This window comes from Gossypium raimondii, chromosome 12, assembly GCF_025698545.1.
Source record: "Gossypium raimondii isolate GPD5lz chromosome 12, ASM2569854v1, whole genome shotgun sequence".
Lineage (NCBI taxonomy): Eukaryota > Viridiplantae > Streptophyta > Magnoliopsida > Malvales > Malvaceae > Gossypium > Gossypium raimondii.
The window spans coordinates 48,655,718-48,680,303 of record NC_068576.1 but is presented as its reverse complement, the minus strand read 5'-3'; the positions used below and the strand labels follow the sequence as shown (position 1 = coordinate 48,680,303).

The window sequence follows — 24,586 nt, the reverse complement described above, 5'->3', positions numbered from 1 at the left end:
GGTTGTTTAGTAGTTAACAGATTTTAATGACAGAATGGCCATTTTATAACAAAACAATAATATAAATGACTAAAGTGTAATATTTCAATCATACGATTAAAATATAACTAAGGAAAAAAAAACAGTACCCTTTAAAAGATCACGTTAAATTGACCCGCCGTGAATCCAATTGAAATGGTAATCTGTCTCGCTCAATTAACTTACATCAGTGCGAAAGTAAGCCCAATGAGGAAACCCTAAATAATATAATACAATATATATTGTAGCATTACTAAATATTATTAACAAACATAAAGCTGCTCTGGTAAACACTAAAGAGCAAATGTCTTCACTACGACTACTCTGCCTGGAAACGCTACCATGTTCCATTCTGGCTCTCTACACTGTAGAAACTGCAGAAACAGACCAAAATAGAAGTATCAATATGTAATTCCATGGGGATGGGGGTAAAAGTTCCACTATCCTTCACAAGCACAGTGAACTCTTCCTATTCTTTTCCTCTTTATCTTTTTTTATGTTGAATAGAATAAAAATATTTCATTCCTGATTTGTAATTCGGGTGGGATCAAGTTGATTTTTTTTTTTTAAATAAACCTTATTTAAGGATTAAGAAGCCGAAGGACAAAGCAAGATTCTTGCTTGGAGCAAACAACATGAGACGTAATTATCAATATGATCTTATTCCAAACTTCACAACACTGTTTGGAGTTGCATGAGTTCCTTAATCATGGCAAGCAACGGTGGTGATTGATCTTGTGCAGGTGGGCCTTTGCCATTGGTATATGCATTCGTGATTGAGATAACACAACCTTTCCATTCAAGGAGAATCTTCATTAGAGTGGGGTTTGGTCCTCTTTTTCGTTGATTCCAGACTTCCATTCACATATTTTGCAACTTTCAACTTACAAGTAAACCTTCATTTTACCTATTTATATAAAAAAAAAAAGATGTCTTCAGTAGAGAGTAAAAGGAGGAATTGAAAATGGAAACTTGTAGGCAACCTGCAGACATTTAGAGATTCTTTACTTTCATCAAAAGCTGAACAAAAAAAAATACAGATATCCTCTACATTGTGCCATCCTTTTGAAGAATCATGGTTAAAAACACCACAGGTCTTTCTTCATCTCCAAGCTCTTTATTCCAATCAAACAGTTTCCAAATGCAAGAAAATTGATGGAGAATCAGACAAGAATTTGGGTTCTTAGATTTTGCATAATTGAAAACTTTTAATCCGGCAACGGAGCAAGGTAAGTACCTCCAATTTTGATACAATCAAGTTTTTAGCATTATTGTGGAAAATTCTGTTACCATTCGTGTTTCTTTTTATATCTTCTTTTATGACATAATTGTATTAAAGGTTTTATAAATTTATAGAAGTTTTTGATATGCTCGTGATTTTAGTATGTTCATATATCTATATTATGTCTGTATCATATCTAAAATTACAATATAAAGATTTATGCCAAGGTTTTATTTCAGAACATTATTGCTGTTTTATAAATTTATATAAGAAATTGTTATTAAAAAAAACTTTGAGCAATGTCTAACCTGAAAGTAGAAGCTGGTGTAATGATAAATCATGGGGCAATGATGATTCAATTGCTGGCTTTTGTAGGTAGCAGAGACAGTTTTCCTGGCAAATGAACGACGACTACAACACGGAGTTGGCCGTTGGAGTGGCAGCCGCTGCATACATTATCAACTCCCTCGTAGAAGACGAAGCGCGACATAGGATCAAGATACGGAGATCTGCACAAGATACCATCACCGGGGTTCGGAGTTCGGATAGAGTAACCATGCGATATTCCAGCAAGGAAATCGAAACTGCAGGTAACGAATTTTGCTCCGATTCTTAATACACCCATGTCGTACTATATCCGAATATGATTCCTCAACGATCCTCTACATGTAAGAAAACATTGAAAAAACTAAATATATGTGTGCTAATACATACAGCATAATCCGAATAGCATATACCAAGAAACTGCATATAATAGTTTCTGAAAGATCTTTTGTCAGAGAAGAACAATGAAATCCTGTTTTATGTTCTTAAGGTGAAACTTCAAGCAGAAAGCTAATGGAAAAGGATAATAGGAGCCAAGAGAGCAGTTTACCGAGAAGCAAAAAGGGCGGTTCATCCTCTGGTAGGCCGGTGATCATGGAAGCCGGGGACCGAAGCCGGAAGGGAAACTCTTCCCAACTCAATGTCGGTGAAACCAAAGCAGATGCTTGGGAGAAAGCTGAGATGGAGAAACTTAACAAACGGTAATCATTAAGTTTTAGATTCAGAGACAACACCCTCAGGCCTCAACATTATCATAATCTCAAAAAGAAATGAAAATTTGAAACAACCCCTATAAGAATATTTAAAGCATGAATATTTGTAAAATATATGGTGATGCTAATATGCAAAGGCGCAGGTGTGAGAACATGAAAGCATCAATTCTTGCATGGGAGAATGAAAAAAAGCTGCGAGCCAAAGTTAAAATGGACAAGAGAAAGGTGATGATAACTATATTGCTCCGATCCTTGTATTAGGATATAGCTACTAAGATATGATGTTTCAAAATTCTGTGGGATATGTGCCTGTATTTTCGAATTGACTTAACAAATGCCATAAAAATGTGCAGAAAGAATTGGAGCGGAGAATAAAAATAAACCAACAACTTTACCAGACCAAGATATCAAGGATCGATCATATTGGTGGTGGAGCAAAAGCAGAGGTGGATGAGAAAAGAAGACATGAGGAATTGAAGATCAAAGAAAAAGCAAGGAAAATAAGAGCCTCAGGAAAGGTTCCTGTTTCATGTTTCTGCTTCTAAACAACATGGAGAAGTAAACATTTGTATCAATTCAACTCAGATGGTGAGAACATGAAATGTCTATGTATTACCCAGCGGGGTAGCTAAAATGTGTATATTCTGCTCTGTATTCAACGCAGTTGATTCAGAAATTAGATGAAATTTGGGTATAGCTTCTTTCTTTGTTTTATTTGGATTTTGGTTCCCTTTTTTTACGTTGAGATTTATTTGTATTTTGGACGACATTTTATTTTTTGGATTTACTGGGCTCCATTTAAAGGTTTGGGGGTAAGAAATACAATAACAAAATTAGTAACCACAAGAGTTAAGTAAGATGGTAAGGGCCTCTCCTATCTTAACAAGTAGTCGAGTGTTCGATCTTCGCTTTGGATATGGAGCAACTTTAAAACTCATGGTCAGCAACTTTAAAATCCGTAAAGTATGTGAAATTGAATGATATTGATTGATACCAACACAATGGTAATTTGAAAGATTGGGTTGACAGAGGACTTCCGTGGAGTACCGGCGGCATATTAAGTTCACATTATTCGTAGTCAGTGCACTGCACTTGGAATACTGAGGGGATTCGTGATTTTATCGCATATTATATGTGTTATTGGCGATTGTATCGCACTATTTGATATCTAGCAGATTTTTTATATTATTGATTATTCAGTGGTTTTACCACATCGAGCTATGCTCATAATGTTTTGGAGTTTGGCAGACGGGTTCTGGAGAACTCATGGTCTGTAGCGGATGACATGGGTAGGAACCTTTTTGCATTGCATCATGTGCACGACATATTCAGATGTTATTGATTTATGCTACGCATTATATTTTGTTGTATTGAATGGTATCGAAATTAATGATTGTTACTCGAATGAATGATGACCTATACTCATACACCGTTTGACATCAAATTGATAATGGTTATGTAATGACATGAAATTCCTATGATGGTTCTGTTTTCTTCTGTTGATGCTAATATGTTTCACTGTATTCGATGTTTTTGTCCGTTTAAATAATTATTCGACTCACACTGAGCTTTTCATAAGCTCACCCCCCAATAGTGTTTAACTTTTCAGGTAAACCTCAAAATTAGGACTGGACTCGGCATTCGGAGAATCAACTTGGACCTCGGATTATTATTATTTAATTAAGTATTATTAAGTCTTTATTGGTTTTGGCCTGTAATTTTTAATTATTTCTGGTCTGTGGCTTGGTAACTTTTCTTTTGGGGATTTTTGCATGCATGAATTACTTAAACATAATAACTGGATAATGCAAGGCTTAAGTAAAATTTGATATTGTTCCCTAATTTCCACTACATTACAAAAAAACTGTTTTTGAAAAATAAGACAACTAATTTTCCAAAATGACTTGAAAAATGGCTTTTCCGCTGCATTAGTTTAACTTCGAGTTTTTTAAAAAAAAAAAAAGAAAAACAGTTTTTTAAAAACAACACTCTCAACAGTAAAATGAATTCTAAGCATACACAACCTAATGAATGAATGCTTTTAAGCTAACTTAAAGTACAACTACGGTTTTTTCTAAAATGAGTTTATTTAAAGTCTTAAAAAGTAACGTAAGTTAGCTTAGTCATTTTGGTGGCTAAAGTAGCCTTCTCAATTTAGCAATAACATCTAGGCCGAGTTTGGGAGGTTACATTTAGTTGTGTTTGGTCCTTCAAAGTTTTTTTTTTTGAATTTGATTTCTTTTATAGAATTTAATTTTTTATAATAAATTTAATAACATTTTTAGGTTAATTTGGTAAACTAGTATTAAGTAGTACCTAAATTATATTGATTTGATAAAATAAGTAATACCTAAATAATTACAATATTTAATATAAATTAAACATTTAACTTATTTTATTTTTGAAAATGATGATCTAGATCGTTTCGTATTTAAAAATACATTATTTGAAATAAATCGAACCTATTTTCAACAAATCTATTTTAAATAAATATCCCGCCCTCTTATTAATATTTCTTTCTTCGTCCATATTGTTATGCAAATGTTGAAAGTATTTTGCCATGTTTTGAGAAATCTATCTGTGTTTAAGCATGCATTTCTTGTTTAATATAGGTGTTTAATCATGATTATGGGCTTATAATTGCGTATAAATATGTGTATAAGTGTGAGCTTATATGAAATTTAAAAGGAAAATTATGTTTTAGGTATCTTTCGTACTTTTAGAATTTAAGTCTTTATTTTTATTTCAAGAAATTTAGTTTATTTATTTTTTCAAAAAGTGTAAGTTTAGTTTTTTTTTACTGCAAAAGGATAGGGGTGAACAAAATCCGATTCAATTCAAAACTCGATAAAAAATTTAAATTTTGAATTAAATAGTTAATCAAGTTATTCGGATTAACTCGAATATGAATTACACAATTCAAATTAACCGAAAATCCAAATAAGAAAAGACAAAACTACGTCGTTTTGATAAATGTTTATTTTTTTTAAAAGTTAGAATTCAAAATAATTAAGTTAAAAGGCAAAACTACGTCGTTTTGATAAATGTTTACCCATTAAGTTGAAAGACAAAATCATTATATTGCTCATGTAGTTAAATAATATTATACTTCATCTACTAGTTAACTAACCGGTCCATCTAAACGCAACATTAAGTATAAATAATAAGACTCGTTAACTCGACTCGATTTGACTTGATTCGATTCGATTTGAAAAAATTTCAAACTGAGTTCGGTTGCTAAAATAGGATTTGCCAACTCGACTAATTCGAAAATTTTTGACTCGATTCGACTCAACTCGATTGAATACTCACCCTTACAAAAGGGTATGCATTTATTACTAAAAAAGCTGTTAGACAATAAAAATAATTGTGACCCTTGATTATCTAAATAAACAAAACTAAATAGTTTCTCTCTCTCTCTTCACAATCCACACCACATGCCATATATCGCTTCAGATACCCAAAACTAGCATTGAATCGCTCCGATCTGAAGCAATTTGACCCCGCTAGCTATAATCGAATCTTCTAGCCTCCTCCATCATCGTATCGATGGACCTCAATTGATCTGAAGAGTGAATTATCCCTCTTCCTCCACTAGTCCATGAATCATCGTTGGGCCATCCTCCACCCACCAGACATCATGTTTTCGACGAAACCCCTCTTTAGCCGACAGATGAGCAACTCATTCGTCTCATTTCTTGATATGCTGAAATTTACATATTTCAAAACCCAATACAATCTATTTCGCTTCCCATATGTGGTTACTAATTTTCGATCGATCAATGCATGTCGCTCTAAACTTCATTATACCAAGTAATCCCCCTCAACCTCCATTACCCAAAATATCATTATTTTATTATATGGTTATTAAATGAATATTTTTTTTATTTTAAAAATATTACATCAACATATTTAATAGAACAACGTTCATGATATTAACAATTTAGAAAAATAATTAATAATATGGAAATTAAAAAAATAAAAAATAATATTAACAGTAAAAATAAATTGAAAATATATGAAAATATAAAAATTAAATATATTTTAACTTGTATAAAAAGTTTAAACATAATTATAAAACAATAAAATAGAAAAACCCATCACGGATTGTTATGTTTAGGGAAGAATCAAATTAGATCCTATTTAAGGAATACACTACTACAAGAAATTAGACTTATTTATGTTTGAAGCCATTATTTTCTTATTGATAAACTATACTATTAGTCACTAAATGATGGATAAATTTTTGTTTTGATTGTTTAATTAAAAAATTTACAATTTGATTATTAAACTATTCAAAAGTTTCATTTAATTTTTGAGTTATTAAAATCGAGAGTATATAGCTTTCTCTTTTCGTACTATCTGCACCAATCAAAAACTCTCTTTCTCCTTTTTTACAGTTCAGTTTTTTTTTTTGTATGAAAAAACTTTGGACCTTTAAAATTTATAAGCCAAAATTCAAGCAGCTTTTTCTCCAATTTCCAAACGGTCAGATTGACTTGGATTTAAGCTATTTTTTTTTACTCTTTGACGGGTATTAATTCATTGTACCCATCGTTGAATCATCGCTTAAAGCTCGTTGGCATAACCTTTTTTTTATTAAGAAAACTCAACAATTCAGTGACTTAAATAAAAGTTTCTAAATAGTTTAGTGAATTAAATAAAAACTTTCAAATAATTCAGTAATCAAATTGTAACTTTTTTAATTAAATTATCAAAACGAAAATTTACTTATAATGTAGTTACAAATGATATAGATTTTTTTTTACTTGCATTGGATCAACTCTTAAGATGAATTTGGATGGGCGGTAGGATACGTTTAACTTATTTATTATCTCACGCTATAATATTTAATCTCACCACTACTACTATTTTTATGTTAATTATTTATAAACATATCGTGCATCTAAACTCACACATAGTAAATAGAAGGATAAAGGAGAGGAGTAAAGTCATTTTGTTGGAACAAATCATGATAACGGGAGCTACGTTAGATGCTAGATGTCTAGTCTTATCGTATGAATTGCATTGCCATCAAGTATATTTCAACAAAGCACCCTCCAATTATTATAATGGACAAACAAGTTGCTATTTTCCCCTTTCTGTAACTTGTCATTTATATTTGGTCAAATAATTATGTATATTTGGTAAATTAACTGTATTTATATGAATATAAAGATATCTATATTAATTAAATATGTATAAAATATAATTACTTAAAAAAAGGTATATTGTATTGTATTAAACTTGAAGTAAGATATTCACTACAAATTTACTCATGGCCCTTGGCTGTAAGATTACTCAAAAGCTGCAGTGCAGTGCATTTAAAACCATTACAGCTAGTATTTTCCATGTATTATTTGCTATCCAAATACCTAATTATTTATAAAGGTTGTAATGCTCTGCCACCACTTGTTTTTGAGTCACTTGCAAACTACTTACACACCTTTCATCAATTTTGCTTAAAACTTAAAAACATGGTATATTACAAATGATAAGTTAGCCAACAAATATAAATAAAATACTCGATCAATAAATTCGAATTTTAAAGTAATTATATATATTTAAGAAAAGGGTAAACTATAAAAATAGTCACATTTGTTTGACTCAGATTACATTTTAGTTATTTATGTTTGAAATGTTACGTTTTAATCGCTTACGTGGTCGTTCTGTTACGAAGTGGCCACTCTACCATTAAACTTCGTTACCTCCCTAACAACAGTCCTATGTGGCAGTCCAAATGGATTTTAAGTGCCAACTTATATGTCTCACGTGGCAATCCAAATTAAATTTACGTAATTAAAAACATATTTTCATCCCAACAACTGAACATTCAAGTTGGCATTTAACGGCAGAGTGACCATTTCGTAACAAAACAATAACATAAGTGACTAAAATGTAATCTGAGGCAAACAAAAGTGACTATTTTAAAATTTACCCGTAAAAAAAGTTAAATTAGCTATCATCCTATACATAAATGTAATGAAGGGGATAGACAATTCAGTCAAACCATATGAAAAGTGAAGTCTTCCGCAAGAAATTAAACCATTTAAATTTAATGTTCTCGAGGCTATATATATGGGTTATAATTATTAAAACATAGTTAAGACATCATTAATTCTCCTTTATTTATTAAACAATATTTTTTTTGACTACTTTTCATGAAGAAGCCATTAAATGGCTTTGGGAAATGTAAAGCAATCTAAATGTGTTTTAACTTTATTTGAAGCTTTCCCAAACATGATTTTCTTTTTTCTTTTAGTTTTAATTTTGGTAGTTGAAAGATTTGGTGCCTAACAATGATTTCTTCTTCTTCTTCTTCTTTTGTAATCTTTTACCTAAATTTGTGCTGCTCTCTAGACAAATGTTTGATTACTTACTTTTGACTAGAAAGAAAAAAAAACATGTCTTTTACCCTTTAGGAAATCATAATTAAATATGTAATAGAAGTAAATATGTGTATTCAAATTAAATGGCAAGAAAATGTGATTAGTATTTTTTAAATTTTCTTACATTTTGCAAGTTCATAGATTGAATCACCTGTTCTTTTCGAAGATTTGCTCGAAAAATTGAAAGATTTGGATAAAAATGTAGACTTAAAAAATGAGATTGGATAAAAAATAATGCATGTTTTCTAAATAGGTTAGGCCTTTGGGGAGATTTTTTAACCTGGCCCGACCTGAATTTGACTATTTTTTTATTGTTTATTGCTGTTATATATGTTGTTGTTTTGCTACCATTTCGTTATTATATTGCTACTATTTTATTATTATTGTTTGGATATTGTATGAATATTGCTATTATTTTAGAGGCATTTACTTGCTAAGTTGCAACTATGTTAGTGTTATTTAAGTATTAAGACTTTTTTAATGTATTTTTAATTTGTTGGGAAACATTTATTTTAACGTTTGTAGTGTATTTGTTGTATTATATTTTTTAATTTATTTTTATATAAAAAAAGTTAATATGGGCAAACTGGGCTCGAGTTTAATATTTTTATTTGGGTCGGGCTTAAGCAAAATTTTAGATCTATTTTTGGGCTGAACCCTAACTTAAAAAATGAACTTAAAACTTTACACTAACTCGACTCAATCCATGATCAAATTTAATTGAGATAAGTAAAATTAAAATATTATTTTTATATTGGAACTCATAGTTTTTAATCGTTTGTTGAGACTGAACCATCTCAAAATTCTATTTCACTTTTCATAATCTCATTAAAATTTTTGTATAATTAATTTTAAATTTTAATTAATAAAGGATAATTTGGACCAGATTAACATTATATTATACAAGTCTAAATAATACGTAGATGCATCAGTTAAGCGAACCCATTTAATAATTACAATTACTTCCAACGTGTGTATCATAATACCAAAAATAGAAAACTATATGTTAATTACGTGCTTTAATTAATCATTCATAATCCTAATCATATTAACTTAATTGCCATTGATTAATCAATGTGTAAAATTTTAATTAGTTTACTTTATTTATTTTTAAGATCATCATTAATAATGAAAGTTGTCGTGCAAGTTTCCCATGTCACTTTGATTATCATGTGGAGTTACGTATAGAGACTTAATAGACCTATCATTTATGTTTGCAAATAAAAAATAAATTGCATTAATTAGTTTATTATCAAATGAAATTTACACCAATTAGTCTATTAGTCATTTTATTAAATTCAATTCAAATTATATTAATTAATTTATTAATCGTAAGTAAACGCATAATATGATATATATATTTGTACAACTAATTATATTTCATGATCAGAGACGAAGAGAAGAGATAGCCGAGGGTCGGGCTCCATAGTTTGGTATAATTCCTTATGAATCCCTCGAAATATTTTAAAATTTTTATTAAGGAATAAGGAAAATCTCCCCACCCCCAAAGTCTAATAATAGTTAAATTTTCCACTTTGCTTTTTAATCAACCAAATAGAAATGAGGATGAAGTAATATGGTTCGAATTCGTATTAAACAGGTATAAGATACAAGCTTGTTTTTAATATGTTATATTAATATTTATCTTAATTTATCTCATATTTTATATATATTTTTATAATAACTCAATTATATCTATCTTTATTAATTAAATATTACTATATTTAAAACTTTAACTCAGATTTTCTAAAACATAAAAAAGAAATAATCTAGTTTTAATAAAGATATCTATCCATCCAAAATCTAATACTTATGCCTTTTTTTATTTTTTTTTATTTCCATATTATTGTTTTAACAAAACACTCAAAATCTTGTATGATTTATTCGTCTTAATAAAGGCATCCAGAATCTTTTATGATATTGTTTTGTATATTCTTCTATTTATTTTTCTTTACGTGGCGAGCAAGCAACAAAAAACAGACATATTATAGTATGTATATATTTAAAGAATTCGTTTAAGCAGAAACAAATTATGAAAATTGTACCCAAAACATGTTTTCCTCAAGCTATTACATGATTGTTCATGTCTCCTTGGCTTCAAGCAGGGGCATTATAATTGTGGGTATCCTACATCAATAAAATATCATTATATGTTTTTATTTCTTATATTTAAATTTTATTTTCTATTTACAACTTAAATGTCTGTTTGTGAAATTTATTTTTGAAATAAATAACTTTATTATATATTTTAGAGAAGGATTTCACACCGTTGTAAAATTAAAGTAATTTTAATCATTTCATATATTTTTCTAACAATTAATATTTTAATGATTTAAATATTAAATTTATCGATATAAATTTTCGAATCAATTTAATATCTCTATCATATCAATCTAGAATATTATATATATTTATATTTATTGAATGATTGAAATTTTTACATAACACAACTAATTAAAAATTAAAATTAACATAAGTAGAATATAATATTACATATATTTCCTTAATAAATGAAGGGCAATTAATTCCTAAAACTAACGTGATTGTCTAGGCTTGGTACCCACCGATTTATTCTCAAGCTGCTTTGTTTTCTTTAGGACAGATTGGTCTTATCATTTTCCTTATTCTGAATTAAAATTAAATAATAATGTAGCTATATAAAAAATTAAATAAATAATTTTATTTAAATTTAATATAAAATATATTAGCATAATATTTTTTAGAGTTTTATTATTATAAATATCACAAATACAATACAAGTATAAGTATATGTTTAAATAACTATGGTATAGAATCAAACTAATATGAAGTACAACAGATGAAAAATGTAAAAAAGCTCGGACATACTATAAGCATATGATTGAATTGAAGACTTATATATTAAAATCATATGCAATGAAACTCGAACTTAAGTGCTTAAGAATGTGAAACCTCCATATTAATTAAATTTATATCGAGAGGTGAAATAATTTACAAATGGAGCCGTGACACAACCTGTAGGTATGTCTCGCTAGTAATGTACTTGTGTAGGCTGTTATCCCCAATTCGTTTAGATCTAATTTCTAAACCCCACCAGAGAATATTAATATTTTTATGATAACAAAATATTTAATAATATAATATAATATAATATAATTATAAAGAATGGTCTCATTTTTAATATTATATAAAAAATGACACATTTTATTAAAACTAATTATCATTACAATTAAGAGAGTAGGAAAGATATTTTTATTTAACCAATAAAATTATTAGTTTTTATACAATATTAAAAATGGGGATAGAATGAATATTTGATAAAAATTTTAGCAATATATATGTTAAAAATTGTGGATCCATGCCTTTTGGATCCATCAAGTGAGATCATATGTGGTTCATTTATGACCGTCCAATTTTATGCATGGAGATCAATGCGACAGCTCATTGCTTGCTATGTACTTAAAACATTTTACCCATCCAAGGATTCACAGATACGAACAAGAATATGCATCAAAATATAAATATCTATAAATGGGCTTATTCTAAATTTTTTAATAAAGAACTCACCATAGAACAAAATAGAGATTATAAAGAAATCAGTTTGACCGATTGATGCGCAGGATGAGAATGAAAAACAGCTTTCCTCTTTTTATTTGGCAAAAAAACAAAAGGGAAAATAAAAATGATAGTGTTTTGAGTAACTTTAGAAAGCAAAAGATCTGAGTTGAAAGTTAGAGAAAGGCAAAAATCATGATTTTAATTGATCACGTGTGTCTCCTGCTTAGCAAACCATCCCTATGTCACCATTATTATCTGCTTTCTTTCTTCAATTTTCACTCCCTTATTATATTTTTCTAATAAATAACAACTTGCTACATCATTTTTACTATAAATCCCACACATAACTCACCACCAAATCATATCATTTACCTACAAATATATTTTGTTGCATACCAACTTCTTTCCCTCCCTCACCCCCACCTCATCCAACCTATAATCTAGCTACCATGGTTTCGGAGCAGGGGCAATCGACGAAGAACGTGTGCGTGATCGGCGCCGGACCGTCGGGGCTGGTGGCGGCGAGGGAGCTAAGGAAAGAGGGACACACGGCGGTGGTTTTGGAGCAAAACCACGACATAGGTGGGCAGTGGTTGTACGAACCAAACGTGGAGAAGGAAGATCCACTGGGGAAAAACAAATTTCTAGACGTACATAGTAGCGTGTACGATTCACTAAGGATTGTATCCCCAAGGGAGATCATGGGTTTCACTGATTTCCCATTTGTGTCGAAGAAAAACAGGGACACGAGGAGATTCCCAGGTCACAAGGAGCTGTGGTTGTATCTTAAAGATTTCTGTGAATATTTTGGGTTGAAGGAAATGATAAGGTTTAATACCAGGGTTGAATATGTGGGGATGCTGGACTATGGTGTTTTCGGGAAAGATCTAAAGTGGGTGGTTAAAAGCAAAGAAAAAAAGGGTGAAAAAAGGGTGGAAGAGGTGTTCGATGCTGTGATTGTTGCCACGGGTCATTACTCTCAACCTAGGTTGCCTTCCATTAAAGGTAATTAATTCATTCTCCCCTTTTTCATCTTATCTTAGTGTTTGATTATTGGTTTTGAAGGTGCAAACCTGTGATTTTTGTAGGAATGGATGCATGGAAAAGGAAGCAAATTCATAGTCACGTCTATAGAGTTCCAGAGCCATTTAGGAATGAGGTACTATATTATTAAAACACTGATTGTTTCTTTCAGATATCAGTCAATTAAAAAGTGATGAAATTGTTAATTGCAGGTGGTGGTGATAGTGGGAAATTCACTAAGCGGGCAAGATATATCAATGGAGATAGTGAAAGTGGCAAAGGAAGTGTACCTCAGTGCCAAATCCCTGGAAGTTATTACCGAAGGTTTATCCAATGTCATTTCCAAGCATCGGAACTTGCATCTTTACCCACAGGTACTGTGTATTAGCGTTTTCGGATCGAATTGAATCCGGTTCATTGGATTAAGGATTCATTTTCTTTTGGTTTGGGTTGCAGATACAGTCTCTTCATGAAGATGGAAGGGTTGAGTTTGAAGATGGCTCTTGTGTCATAGCTGACACTATCATATATTGCACTGGGTAATTAAACAATAAGTCTTACATTCCTGGGTTTTGGATTTTAGGTGCATTAGAAATCTTCTTCTAAGCACCCCCCTCCCCAATCATTTTAAATTATAATATATGTTAACAGACCAATAATGAAGCAGACAAAGTGACTTTAAGTTTCCACAGTAAAAAGTGGAAGAAGGAGAAGAAGGCCCTTTTCTTTTTGTTATAAATTTTACATTTTTTAAATTGACGTATTTTTTTATTCACAAAATAAGATTTTCAATTTCAAAACCCTGTTTGTCTGATTGGATGATTATTATTGTTTAAAAAAGATGGGACCCTACTTTCACCCTCAAATCTTGCCCAATCAACTTGTTCATGAATCAAAGTTGTGTTTTTCCATGAATCTCATAATCATAGCAACTTCGATATTTTATGTATATATATGTCCAATTAACATACATCTATTGCTGCCCATTTTATTTAATTATAATATTTTAACTTAAAACAGTACTTTTATTGAATTTTAAAAATTTATATTTATGTATATAATTAGAGTTTGTATGATCAAATTACTTGATAATCAAGGTTGTAAACTCTGATTAAAACACATAATTTAAATTTAAATTTAATTATTGAAATAGAGTAAACATTTTATCAAAATGCAAAACCCTGTAGTGAGAAATAAATGTTGATATATTGGGTATAAAGTAAAGTTTATTAATAAATGAGTGTAAAATATAATGTAGGTATTCATACGCATTCCCATTTCTTGACACCAAAGGAATAGTAGGTGTTGATGACAATAGAGTGGGACCCCTTTTTGAGCATACTTTCCCACCATCGCTTGCTCCTTCCCTCTCTTTTATTGGCATTCCAAGAAAGGTATTGGTTCTTTCATCATTCATTTTATATATATATATACATATTTATGGGATTTTGGTATTCCTTTAAGCATTGTGTTTTTTCTTTTGACCAAACTACTAATTACATATTTTATTGCATAAATTACATCAAATGATATCAACTACTTGCATTTAAAATGATATTTCGTTTTGATTTTTACGTTTATGTTTCTAATAATAGAATTGGTGCAGTTAATAGGGTTCCCTTTCTTTGAATCACAAGCAAAATGGATAGCACAAGTGCTTTCGGGGAAAAGAGAATTGCCATCCTATGATGATATGATGCTCTCTATCAAAGAGTTTTATCGCTCAAGGGAACTCGCTGGTATTCCCGTCTCCGATACTCACGACATTGCCAATTTTGAGGTATTTCTCTTATATAATCTACAATATAATCAATATATTATGAATTTAAAATTACAATTTAATTTTTTTAAAACGATTAATAAATTATTTTTTTATCCAACCACATTCTAACAAAAAATTGAAGCTAATAATTTAGATTTTGTTTTTGCAGTATTGTGACAAGTATGCAGATTATAGTGAATCCCCACATTTGGAAGAATGGAGAAAACAATTATGCTTGTCAGCAATAGTGAATTCATTCACCAATTTGGAGACTTACAGGGATTCATGGGATGATGGTGATGATGAATTGCTCCAGCAAGCTCTTCAAAGCCCTCATTTCACTCAACTTGGGGTTCAACCTTAAATGAATTTTGCTATATGTGTCACTTTTTATTTTTATTTTTTTAAAAGAAATAATTCTCTTTTATTTTTTATGGGTTTTTTTGAGGGAGAGTTGAAATATTTGTTTGTTTATTTTTCCAGTTTTGCTTGATTTCGAACCTAGTTCTAAGGCTATGCTTGTTTAAGAAATATGTTATAGGCTTTAATATATGGTGATTATTGAAGGTATATTGGTTAAATATTATATATATCTCAATCAATTTGTAAGGAGAATTTATATATTTTTATTTCTAAAATCCAATGAAAAGTAAATCAAATTGTTAGTTTTTTCTAGATATTTACGAGGATTTATCATATTAATTTATTATTATTAATATTTTAATATAATCTATATCTATTTTACGATTCATGTTTAGGGTTTTGTAATTTTGATTAGCTCGAAAAATTCTATTGTAATATTCATTATTTAATATACTGTGTTTTGCTTTCTAAGTTTGATTATAGTACTGTATAATGATGGGCGAGAGAGGACTGAGCAATCCAAAATGCATTCTTAAACTTATTGCATTATAAAGTACCCCGTAAAATTACATAATTGGAATTTAGATAAATTTTAGTAAAAATTGTAATTTAGAAAAACAGATATTTTAAAGTAATAATTAGTATGATTTTATTAAGGATGAGAATGTAACCCATGATTGTATGAGAAGTTTCAAATAGATATATATATGTGAATTGTAATTTATATGTATATGCTATATTTGAATAAGCATGCTTACATATATGTATATGTTCTTATAATGAATTTTAAGTATGAGTGTTATATATATATATATATGTATAAATGAAGTTCGAATATGAACATATATATATATATATAAATGTACATCTATTGTATATTCGATGAGCTAAAATTAAAAGTATATGTATTGAAATTAGGTATGGAATTATATATTGATATACATGGTTGAATGTATATATATATATATATGTTTAAGATTTGCATTGAATTAAAAGTATAAATTTTAAATGCTTGTATGATTCGAACATGGACTACAAATTTTCTTGGGATAGAGTTGAGATTGTGAATTATATATAAATGTTATGAACGTGTGTTGCTATTAAGAAATATACGAGAAATCATCCTTGTATCTGTGAAATTGAGATTTTCAGGCTAAGCGCCTAGCAGGTTTAATGCCGGTGAATTTTTCAGACTTTAAGTCTAGCAGGCTACGTGCCGGTGATCTGAATCAGGTTATAAACCTAGCAGGCTACGTGCCGGTGATCTGAATCAAGCTATAAGTCTAGCAGGCTATGTGCCGTTGAATCTGTTTTAATTAAGTGATTGTATACGAGAATAGGAAAAAATAAAAATTCTTACAAAATTAAAACTTCCATTAATTCTGTTTCTATAAAATTAGATTTGTGAAATATTTTAATATATGGAATTAATTATAATTTAATTAATATTAGTATGTATATTTTTGTAAATCAAATAACACAATTGAAATTTAAATAATTTTTTTGTAGTATAAAATGAGGGTTATCTAAAGTGTAGTCTTTAATCTTTAATTTTATTAAAGTATGATGATATTATGTCATCATAAGATTTTTAATTTTTTAATAATTTATGTAATATTTTTCAAATTTTCAAATTGTGATATGGGGTTATCTTCGAGTATTACGATATCTAAATTGAAGGGCTAAATTGAAAAATTATCAAATTTTAAGATTAATATAAATAAAATTATCAAACTGAGAGTTTTTTTGAATTCAAACAATTTACCCTGAAAGATTTTATTGCACTTTTGTTGTCATCTAATTTAGAACCTTCCTTATGATTTAATGGATGAATCCAAATCAGTGTATAGAAAAAAATATATAAATAATCAAAATTACCCATTTCTCCAAAGAAAACATGTAAAAGAACCGACATAACATCCAAATTTCATGGAAAATTTCATACATAAAATGTTTGTAAGACAAATAATGAAACATCATTTTACACTTTACTTCTTAACCTTAATAGTTAATATAATCTTCTAATCATCATCAATCCATGTCATGTTTGGTATTTAGTACATGGTCCTAAATGAAAATTAAACTTTTCATAATAATAATAATAATAATTTTTATCATATTTGTGAAAGAAAATTTAAATTTAATTTGAAAAAATTATATTGTGGGAATAATAATTTATTTACGACTCACGAATATGTAACAGTAAATATATAAATTAATTAACGGTAATAATAATTAGTAATAACCATGAGTGTAACAATTTACTCTTAATCCGATCGTCGGATCTAAAATATGAGATGCCGCATTATATATATTATTGGGTTTCATTTACCAAATAAAATATGAGTCAAATATGTGTAGATAGATTAGTAACTAATTTCTAATTAATAATGAGTTTATTAGAAATTAAAGTTAATATGCAAAAGTTATATATTAAGGTTATAGTCTCCAAATTACACATATTTCAAAAAATCATATTTTGAGTCAATTAAATAAAGTTATTCACAATATTTGAGTCAACTCGAATAAGTAATTGAGTTTCGAGTTCAATTGAGTTAAATTTTACAATTCAATTTGAATAACATATTGGTGTAAATACTCTTTTAGTCCCTATCAAGTTTGAAAATGAGCAAATTGGTCTCTCTCAACAAAAATTACAAAAATTCAAAATAGTTTTCAAAATTTTAAATAATTTTTAAAATTCAAAACATTTATAAAAATTCCAAAATTTATATACATATTTTTTAAAATTATAAAATTTCAAAAATATATATATGAAAAATTTAAAAATTCTCTAGAATAATAATTTTAGAGACCTAAACAAGTTAATTAATGATTCAAGCTTATATTATTATTATTATTTTGCTTTGAAAAAGTTTTCATATATATATATATATGGTTTCAAATTTATATGTTCTAACATGAAATTAATTATATTGTAATAAGATTTTAATTTGATATGTTTAATTTTTTTAATTTAACTCCAATAATTTCACTCTATTCGAATATCAATTCATTCAAATCGGTTCGAAAAAAATTTAAATCGAATTAAGATGATAAAATAAAGCTCGTCAACTTGAAACTTTTTTCACTCAATTCAATCAAATGCTCACCCCTACTTTTAACATTCTATTTTTAGGTATACACTTCCACATCTAACTTTTACTCTTGATGATTAGATATACCAAATCCTAATTTATTATTTCATAGCTCTACTATTCTAACAAGCAACATCCAAGTCTCATCAGGTAACAATTCATATTCTCTCTTTCTTTGAATTGATTGTTCTAAAAAAAATTATGGATTTAACAGGTGCATAATGCTTTTTATTAGTTGGCTTTGGAACTTTTTAACCACATTACTGGGAAGAAACTTTCTTTGCATCTGCGTCTCATCTCTTCTTATCCCAATTTTAATTTTCTCAGATTTCAATTTTGAATTCTAGTTCCAGTCATGATTTCTTGGGACCGCCTCGTCGTCTATGTCATGCAGTAGTGAGATTGCTTGAGGAGAAGACCAATACAAGTTTGAGAGGAGAGAAGAGATGCCCAACCTTCTACATTAAATTAATGGAATGGGTTTGTTCTTTAGGAGGCCGGGCCTAGTAATTGGAGCATTTGTTTGGATTATCGGTAATAGCCTTCTCTCTTCATTGTTAATTCAAAACCCCACCGTCCTACATTACGATTAAAAGTCAAAAGTCAAATTTTTTCAAGTATATAAATTAACCAAAAACCCTAAACCCTAAAATCAAAAGAAGATATATAAATTTCAAAATAAATGCTAATCAACAACACGTAAACTAATTTATATGCCTCGATGTTAATATAAAACATGAAGGCCACTTAGCATCTCCATATCTTATTCTGAACCCAAATTGTCACTGCTTGTGCACAAGTAAAAAAGATGTACCGCTCATGGAACCACAATCTTGTAAAGAATCAATATTAGATTATAAGAAAGAATAAAACTGCAGTTGCTGAACAACTATCGAATATCTATCTCGTAAGAAAACCAAACCAGCAAAAATGGGTGAAGATAAGCATCTTCTTAACAAGATAAAAGGGAACTTCTTCATGTAAGAAAATCATACATCGACGGTTGCTGCTTCTTCTTTCCCAACAGATCATTACTCCTGGAATGGAGACCTTGTGAAATGTGTCTCTTTCCAGAAATCTGGAGTCAAGAATCCATACCCTTTCAGGAGACACTCAAAGGTCGCCTGCAATCACGTTTGCATGAGCAATGAGTAATCAGATATCACTAATAACCCAATAAGTATCTCTCCATCGCCATTCAGCAAATAAACATTAAAGCACACTAGTTTCTCAAAAATCAGGAAAAGAATATATGGTTGGTTGGTCACTGCTAGCACATGTTCAGGAAAAGAAGAAAGCCAATATCATTGATGGAAATCATCTATAACTCATTTCACAAACACGAAAAGGAACATAATGCATTAGTGACCAATGCTACTCGGACTTTACATTGGGTGTTGGTTACACATGCACCGAATAACACAGGCATACTCATTTCTAAATTTTCAATGTTGGAGCATCATATTCCCATACCCATGCTTTAACAAGGGTTAAACACGACTATCAAAGATATCTATCCAATCAATTCAATACATAAACCTCATAATATGTGATTCAGATCATTAAAACAATCCAGAATAAATCAAACATACCATTAGTATCAAAGCATCAAATACTAACCAGCTATCCTAAAGTTCAAGTGTAGGAACTAAAACATGTAACAAGCATTTCCATATAGATCTAAGTGAAACCATAAACAATGCTAGATAACAATAACACATTATAGAGACAAACTTATATACCTTGACAAAGTTACCAAGGGTCTTAGTAGAACCCCTTGAAAAAGTAAAAACATCTTCAATCCCAGCAAACTGAAGCACCTTCTTGGGCACCCTCGCCGCCACAATCCCCGCACCTCTTGGAGCCGGGACCATCCTAATGGAAACGGACCCACATTTTCCGGTAACCTTACACGGCATATGAGGTTTTCCGATCTTGTTCCCCCAGTACCCTCTCCTCACAGGTATGACCGACAACTTCGCCAATATTATAGCCCCTCTTATAGCAGTGGCAACTTCTTTGCTACACTTGACACCCAGTCCAACGTGTCCCTTTCCGTCACCGACGACGTCGAAGGCCTTGAAACGCGTGCGCTGTCCAGCGCGTGTTTGTTTCTTGACGGGAGTGATCTTCATGACCTCGTCTTTCAGCGATGGGCCGATGAGTTGGTCGATGATTTGTACTCTTTGATGGGGAGGGAGTGGAGGTAGATTTACTCGAGGGATGTGATTTCCCCAATTTTGACTAAGCGGCCGAGTTTTGTCACCGGAACCCATTTTTCCTCTTCGTCCCTACGGCCACGACGCCTGCCTCTTGGGCCACGGTCGGATCTTCCGCCGCCAAATCCACGCCTGAAAGTAGGGGTGTTCATTCGGTTAACCGACCCGAAATATCATTAACCGAATTAACCGACCTTTCAAAATCTTTAACCGTTAACCGAACCGAAATTTTTTCAGTTAATTCGGTCGGTTAACCAAATTAACCGAAAATTATATGTTTTTTTATTTTTGGTTAAAAATTAACCGAATTAACCGAATTACCCGAATTAACTGAATTAACCGAATTGAATCCCAACATAATTAAATTATTTTTAGACTTTTAGACTTCAGTTTTAGTTTTAGTTTTAGAATTTTATTTTTATTTATTAAATTATTTGTAATTTTTATGATTGGGTTGGGTTGAATACTTGAGTTTGGATTGGGTTTAGGTGAATAGTGGGCCTATTTATATATTATAATTTTATTTATTAATTTTTTTGGTTAAACCGAAAAAAATCGGTTAACCGACCGATTTCGAACCGAATTAACCGTTAACCGAAAAATCAAAAAATAATTAACCGACCCCCGACCGATTAACCGAATTCGGTCGGTTAACCGAGTTTTTTTTAGTTTTACCCGAATTTTGCACACCCCTACCTAAAAGCGCCACGTTCTCCGCCTCTTTTCGCCATATGTTTTTTGTTAGGCTTTGAAGCTAAAAAGAGTGGGAGAGATCACTAATCACAGGAGAAAACGAGAGCGGCTAGGGTTAAAATTTTTGGCGCTAAGGTTTAATAGTAGATTTGTCAACAGGTCGGATTCTCGTTCAGCCCGATTTAATTTAGAGATAATTATTTATAATCTGAATATAATTTTAAATTATTATTTGAATTTATTCAAAGTTAATTATATATCTCCAATATAAAGTCTCTGATGATAGTTAATTTTAGAAATTAAAAATTAGTTTAAAAATAATAAATTAAGAAATTTTGGTTAAAATATACTCTAAGTCCTTATATTTTTCATAAATTTAAAAGTTAATCCCTCCACCTTTATTTAAGGTCTAAACAAAATAGAACTCAATATATATACACACTAGTGTGAGTTTAAACTGTTTGCTTCAATGTCTCGGATCAAGTCTTGCCATCGTCTCTTTTTCACCTCTAACTCATTCAAGAAATGGTTCTTCTCCCTCAAATGAATCTGCAAACCACTCTTGTCTATGCACCAAGTACCACACCATCTGCATCTCTTCTGCCCACGATTTTGCGCTCCATCGCCGCCATTCCCAGCCTGTCCTTCCTTTCTTAACTGCTCCTGGTGCTTCTTCCCATTGAAATGCAGGTGAAGCAAATCTTTGCTTGGGCAACCAATGCCACATAATTCACATTTCAGCTCCTCTCCTATGTCACCTTCAACTGTTGCTACTTTCCCCTGCATTTTCTTGTGCTTTTTGCCTGCTAAGTGTTGCTTCAACGCATTAGCATCGACGCACCATATGTTGCACAATTCGCATCTCGGTTTCGGGTTTTCCATTTCGCAATCTTCATCACCATCTTTCCTACCAAATTTTAGTTCTTGAAGCTTGACTTTGTGTTTTTCATTTAGGTGGTTTTTGTAGTTGAGAGAACATGAGCAAGGCACTTGGCACACCTCACAATAAAAATGGATTAACTGTTGAGGTGCGTTCTTGCTCGATGATTCCAATTGCTTTATTCCGGAACAGCTATTCAGCCTTGGACAAGGATTTTTGTTTGGCTGGCATTCAAAGGGTTCAGTGATGTTAGTTGCTCTTTCTCAGACCGCCTTGGACTGAAATTCGGATTCGGTCCCCAAGGGTTCCGACTTGGATATTGCATCTGAGATGACAAACCATTCGACTTTGTAAATTAAGACCGTAACCAAGCAGAAAATCATTCAATGTTTAAAGCAGTTTTTGCTGGTAGCTTTATTCAATATCACAAAGGAGACCAAAAGCGGTTGTAGTAAATACTGAAATTTGAGCTATGGATGCCAAGAACAATTGCATGAACTAACTAGACTAACTCTGGGCTTTTCCTTTACAAATCAATGATTCTATATTAAGAACATTTTCGAGAAAGAAAGCAATCAACTAGAGAGAACTATTGATGTCTACAAGATGTTAAGATTTAGACTCAAGACCTGCTAGATGCCACATTTTAAGAGAAGCAATTAGACTCAAGACCTGCTAGACCCTCTAAATACATGAAATTCTTGAAAATGATTGAAGATATCTATGCACATACACGGCCTGATCCTAACACCAGAACCCGACCCGAGTAATATGTTATTGAAAATTAGACGAGCTCTCACCTGCATTGCCACGGTTTCATCTCCATAATCAACACATGGTTGACATTGCAACTCTTCAATCTTCCTTTTCTTTGCCAGCGCCCTCCTCTCTTCCATTTCTTTTCCAATTGTATTATTCTCTGCATCATTTTTTTTCACTGTGTAAGCTTTGAAGCTCTGTAAACCTTTTTTAATGGCAAAATATATGTTTCAATATTTTGCACAAAAATTCTCAAAATACAGATCGTCAATTAAAGATGGTGTTATTCAATCCACAAAACACAAAGACGGAATTAACAATAACAAACAAACAAAAACACTAGAAATAACACTTCGTTTTTTCTTCAATTACTAAGTGATTAATATCCATGTTCAAGACTCACGAAAATCTTGACAAAAATAGAAGATGAAGGCAGATTAGCAATATGAAAGGTTACCCTCTTGATAATACTGAAAAGAGAAATCAGAGTTTGATCAAAGTTTGCATCTTTGCATTTCTTTGGAAGTAGCAAAATTTTTGCTTAATTATGGCACAACAAAAGTGTGGGTATCAGATACTGTACCGACCAATATGTGCAGGCAGCAATGAACCAGGACAGATACAATTTGATTAATATATATTTTATTAATATTTTCTCTCACCCAAATACTAATACCATTATTGGCCACATTTGTACCATTACAATTAGGATAAACTATTAAAATAGTCATTTTATTTTACTCAGGTTACATTTTAATCATTTATATTTAAAATATTACGTTTTAGTCACTTACGTTATCGTGTTATAACATTTTAGTCACCGAGTCGTTTAATTGCCATTAACAGTGTAACGGTAAGCTGATGTGACATATTAAATCACAAAAATTTTAGGTTAAATTCTACAATTAATCCCTATATTTTTTCATTTTGAACAATTTAATTTTTTTTCTTTTATGTTCTTTTAACTTTCTTCTTTTTCTTCATTAAATTGTTCAAAAGATAAAAGTATAGGACTAGTTTTAACAAATAGAAAACATAAAAATTACGTTAAAAAATGAAAAAGGGAGGAAAACAGAGGGAGAAGCAGAAGAGAATGGAAAATAAAAAAAAAACAAGAAAGTTAAAAAAAATAAAAGAAAAAAATTAAATTGCTCAAAACGAAAAAATATGGGAATCGATTGCATAAATTAACCAAAGATTTTTGTTTGAAATGATGAATTAACGTGCCGCATCAGCTTACCGTTACACCGTTAATGGTTCAGTGACTAAATCATAACATTTCAAATATAAGTGACTAAAATGTAACTTGAAGTAAACAAAAGTGATTATTTTGTTAATTTACCCTTGCAATTATCTCTGAAAATATAGGGAAAATTTCAACCATACATAGCTATGTTAAAGACTTGCTTTTGAATCTGAGTAACCAAAAGGCAAAGTCAGAAAATTTCCCATTTTAAGGACCAGTGCTCCCTATGAGTAACCAAAAAATGTTGTTATGTTCTGTTTCAGTCTTGTTTACTCTTAAATTCATTTGTCCCTAAAAACAAGCAAAGAAATGAAGGTAATTGCTAAAGTTGTTCATGAAA

The 24,586-nt window shown here is 30.5% G+C and overlaps 3 protein-coding genes across 3 annotated transcripts; 2 read left to right on the top strand and 1 right to left on the bottom strand.

Annotated features, from left to right (window-relative positions):
* The first annotated feature begins 977 nt into the window (after window positions 1-977).
* LOC105764687 (remorin) lies at window positions 978-2,971 on the top strand. The gene is made up of 5 exons (XM_012583363.2): window positions 978-1,247; window positions 1,616-1,830; window positions 2,055-2,265; window positions 2,421-2,502; window positions 2,631-2,971. Exons 2-5 carry the CDS (start codon window positions 1,641-1,643, stop codon window positions 2,820-2,822), a joined length of 675 nt encoding a protein of 224 aa, XP_012438817.1. The 5' UTR covers window positions 978-1,247; window positions 1,616-1,640; the 3' UTR covers window positions 2,823-2,971.
* Window positions 2,972-12,536: 9,565 nt separating this feature from the next.
* LOC105764686 (flavin-containing monooxygenase FMO GS-OX-like 8) lies at window positions 12,537-15,574 on the top strand. The gene is made up of 7 exons (XM_012583361.2): window positions 12,537-13,208; window positions 13,292-13,362; window positions 13,439-13,600; window positions 13,683-13,765; window positions 14,485-14,620; window positions 14,833-15,006; window positions 15,158-15,574. Exons 1-7 carry the CDS (start codon window positions 12,653-12,655, stop codon window positions 15,350-15,352), a joined length of 1,377 nt encoding a protein of 458 aa, XP_012438815.1. The 5' UTR covers window positions 12,537-12,652; the 3' UTR covers window positions 15,353-15,574.
* A 3,598-nt stretch (window positions 15,575-19,172) lies between these two features.
* Window positions 19,173-20,759, bottom strand: LOC105764688 (40S ribosomal protein S2-3). The gene is made up of 2 exons (XM_012583365.2): window positions 20,192-20,759; window positions 19,173-19,573 (listed from the first exon to the last, which is right to left on the bottom strand). The coding sequence occupies exons 1-2, from the start codon at window positions 20,723-20,725 to the stop codon at window positions 19,481-19,483; spliced, it is 627 nt and encodes a 208-aa protein (XP_012438819.1). The 5' UTR covers window positions 20,726-20,759; the 3' UTR covers window positions 19,173-19,480.
* Between the last annotated feature and the right edge of the window lie 3,827 nt (window positions 20,760-24,586).

What these genes read in the sequence shown, in the direction of transcription:
- LOC105764687 (XM_012583363.2), top strand. Translation starts at nt 1,641, where the DNA reads ATGAACGACGACTACAACACGGAGTTGGCCGTTGGAGTGGCAGCCGCT. An exon ending in ATGGAGAAACTTAACAAACG is followed by an intron (nt 2,266 to 2,420) that starts GTAATCATTAAG and finishes GCAAAGGCGCAG; the next exon opens with GTGTGAGAACATGAAAGCAT. An exon ending in TTAAAATGGACAAGAGAAAG is followed by an intron (nt 2,503 to 2,630) that starts GTGATGATAACT and finishes AAAAATGTGCAG; the next exon opens with AAAGAATTGGAGCGGAGAAT.
- LOC105764686 (XM_012583361.2), top strand. Translation starts at nt 12,653, where the DNA reads ATGGTTTCGGAGCAGGGGCAATCGACGAAGAACGTGTGCGTGATCGGC. An exon ending in ACTATCATATATTGCACTGG is followed by an intron (nt 13,766 to 14,484) that starts GTAATTAAACAA and finishes AATATAATGTAG; the next exon opens with GTATTCATACGCATTCCCAT. An exon ending in ACGACATTGCCAATTTTGAG is followed by an intron (nt 15,007 to 15,157) that starts GTATTTCTCTTA and finishes TTGTTTTTGCAG; the next exon opens with TATTGTGACAAGTATGCAGA.
- LOC105764688 (XM_012583365.2), bottom strand. Translation starts at nt 20,725, where the DNA reads ATGGGTTCCGGTGACAAAACTCGGCCGCTTAGTCAAAATTGGGGAAAT. An exon ending in CCCTTGGTAACTTTGTCAAG is followed by an intron (nt 19,574 to 20,191) that starts GTATATAAGTTT and finishes ACGTGATTGCAG; the next exon opens with GCGACCTTTGAGTGTCTCCT.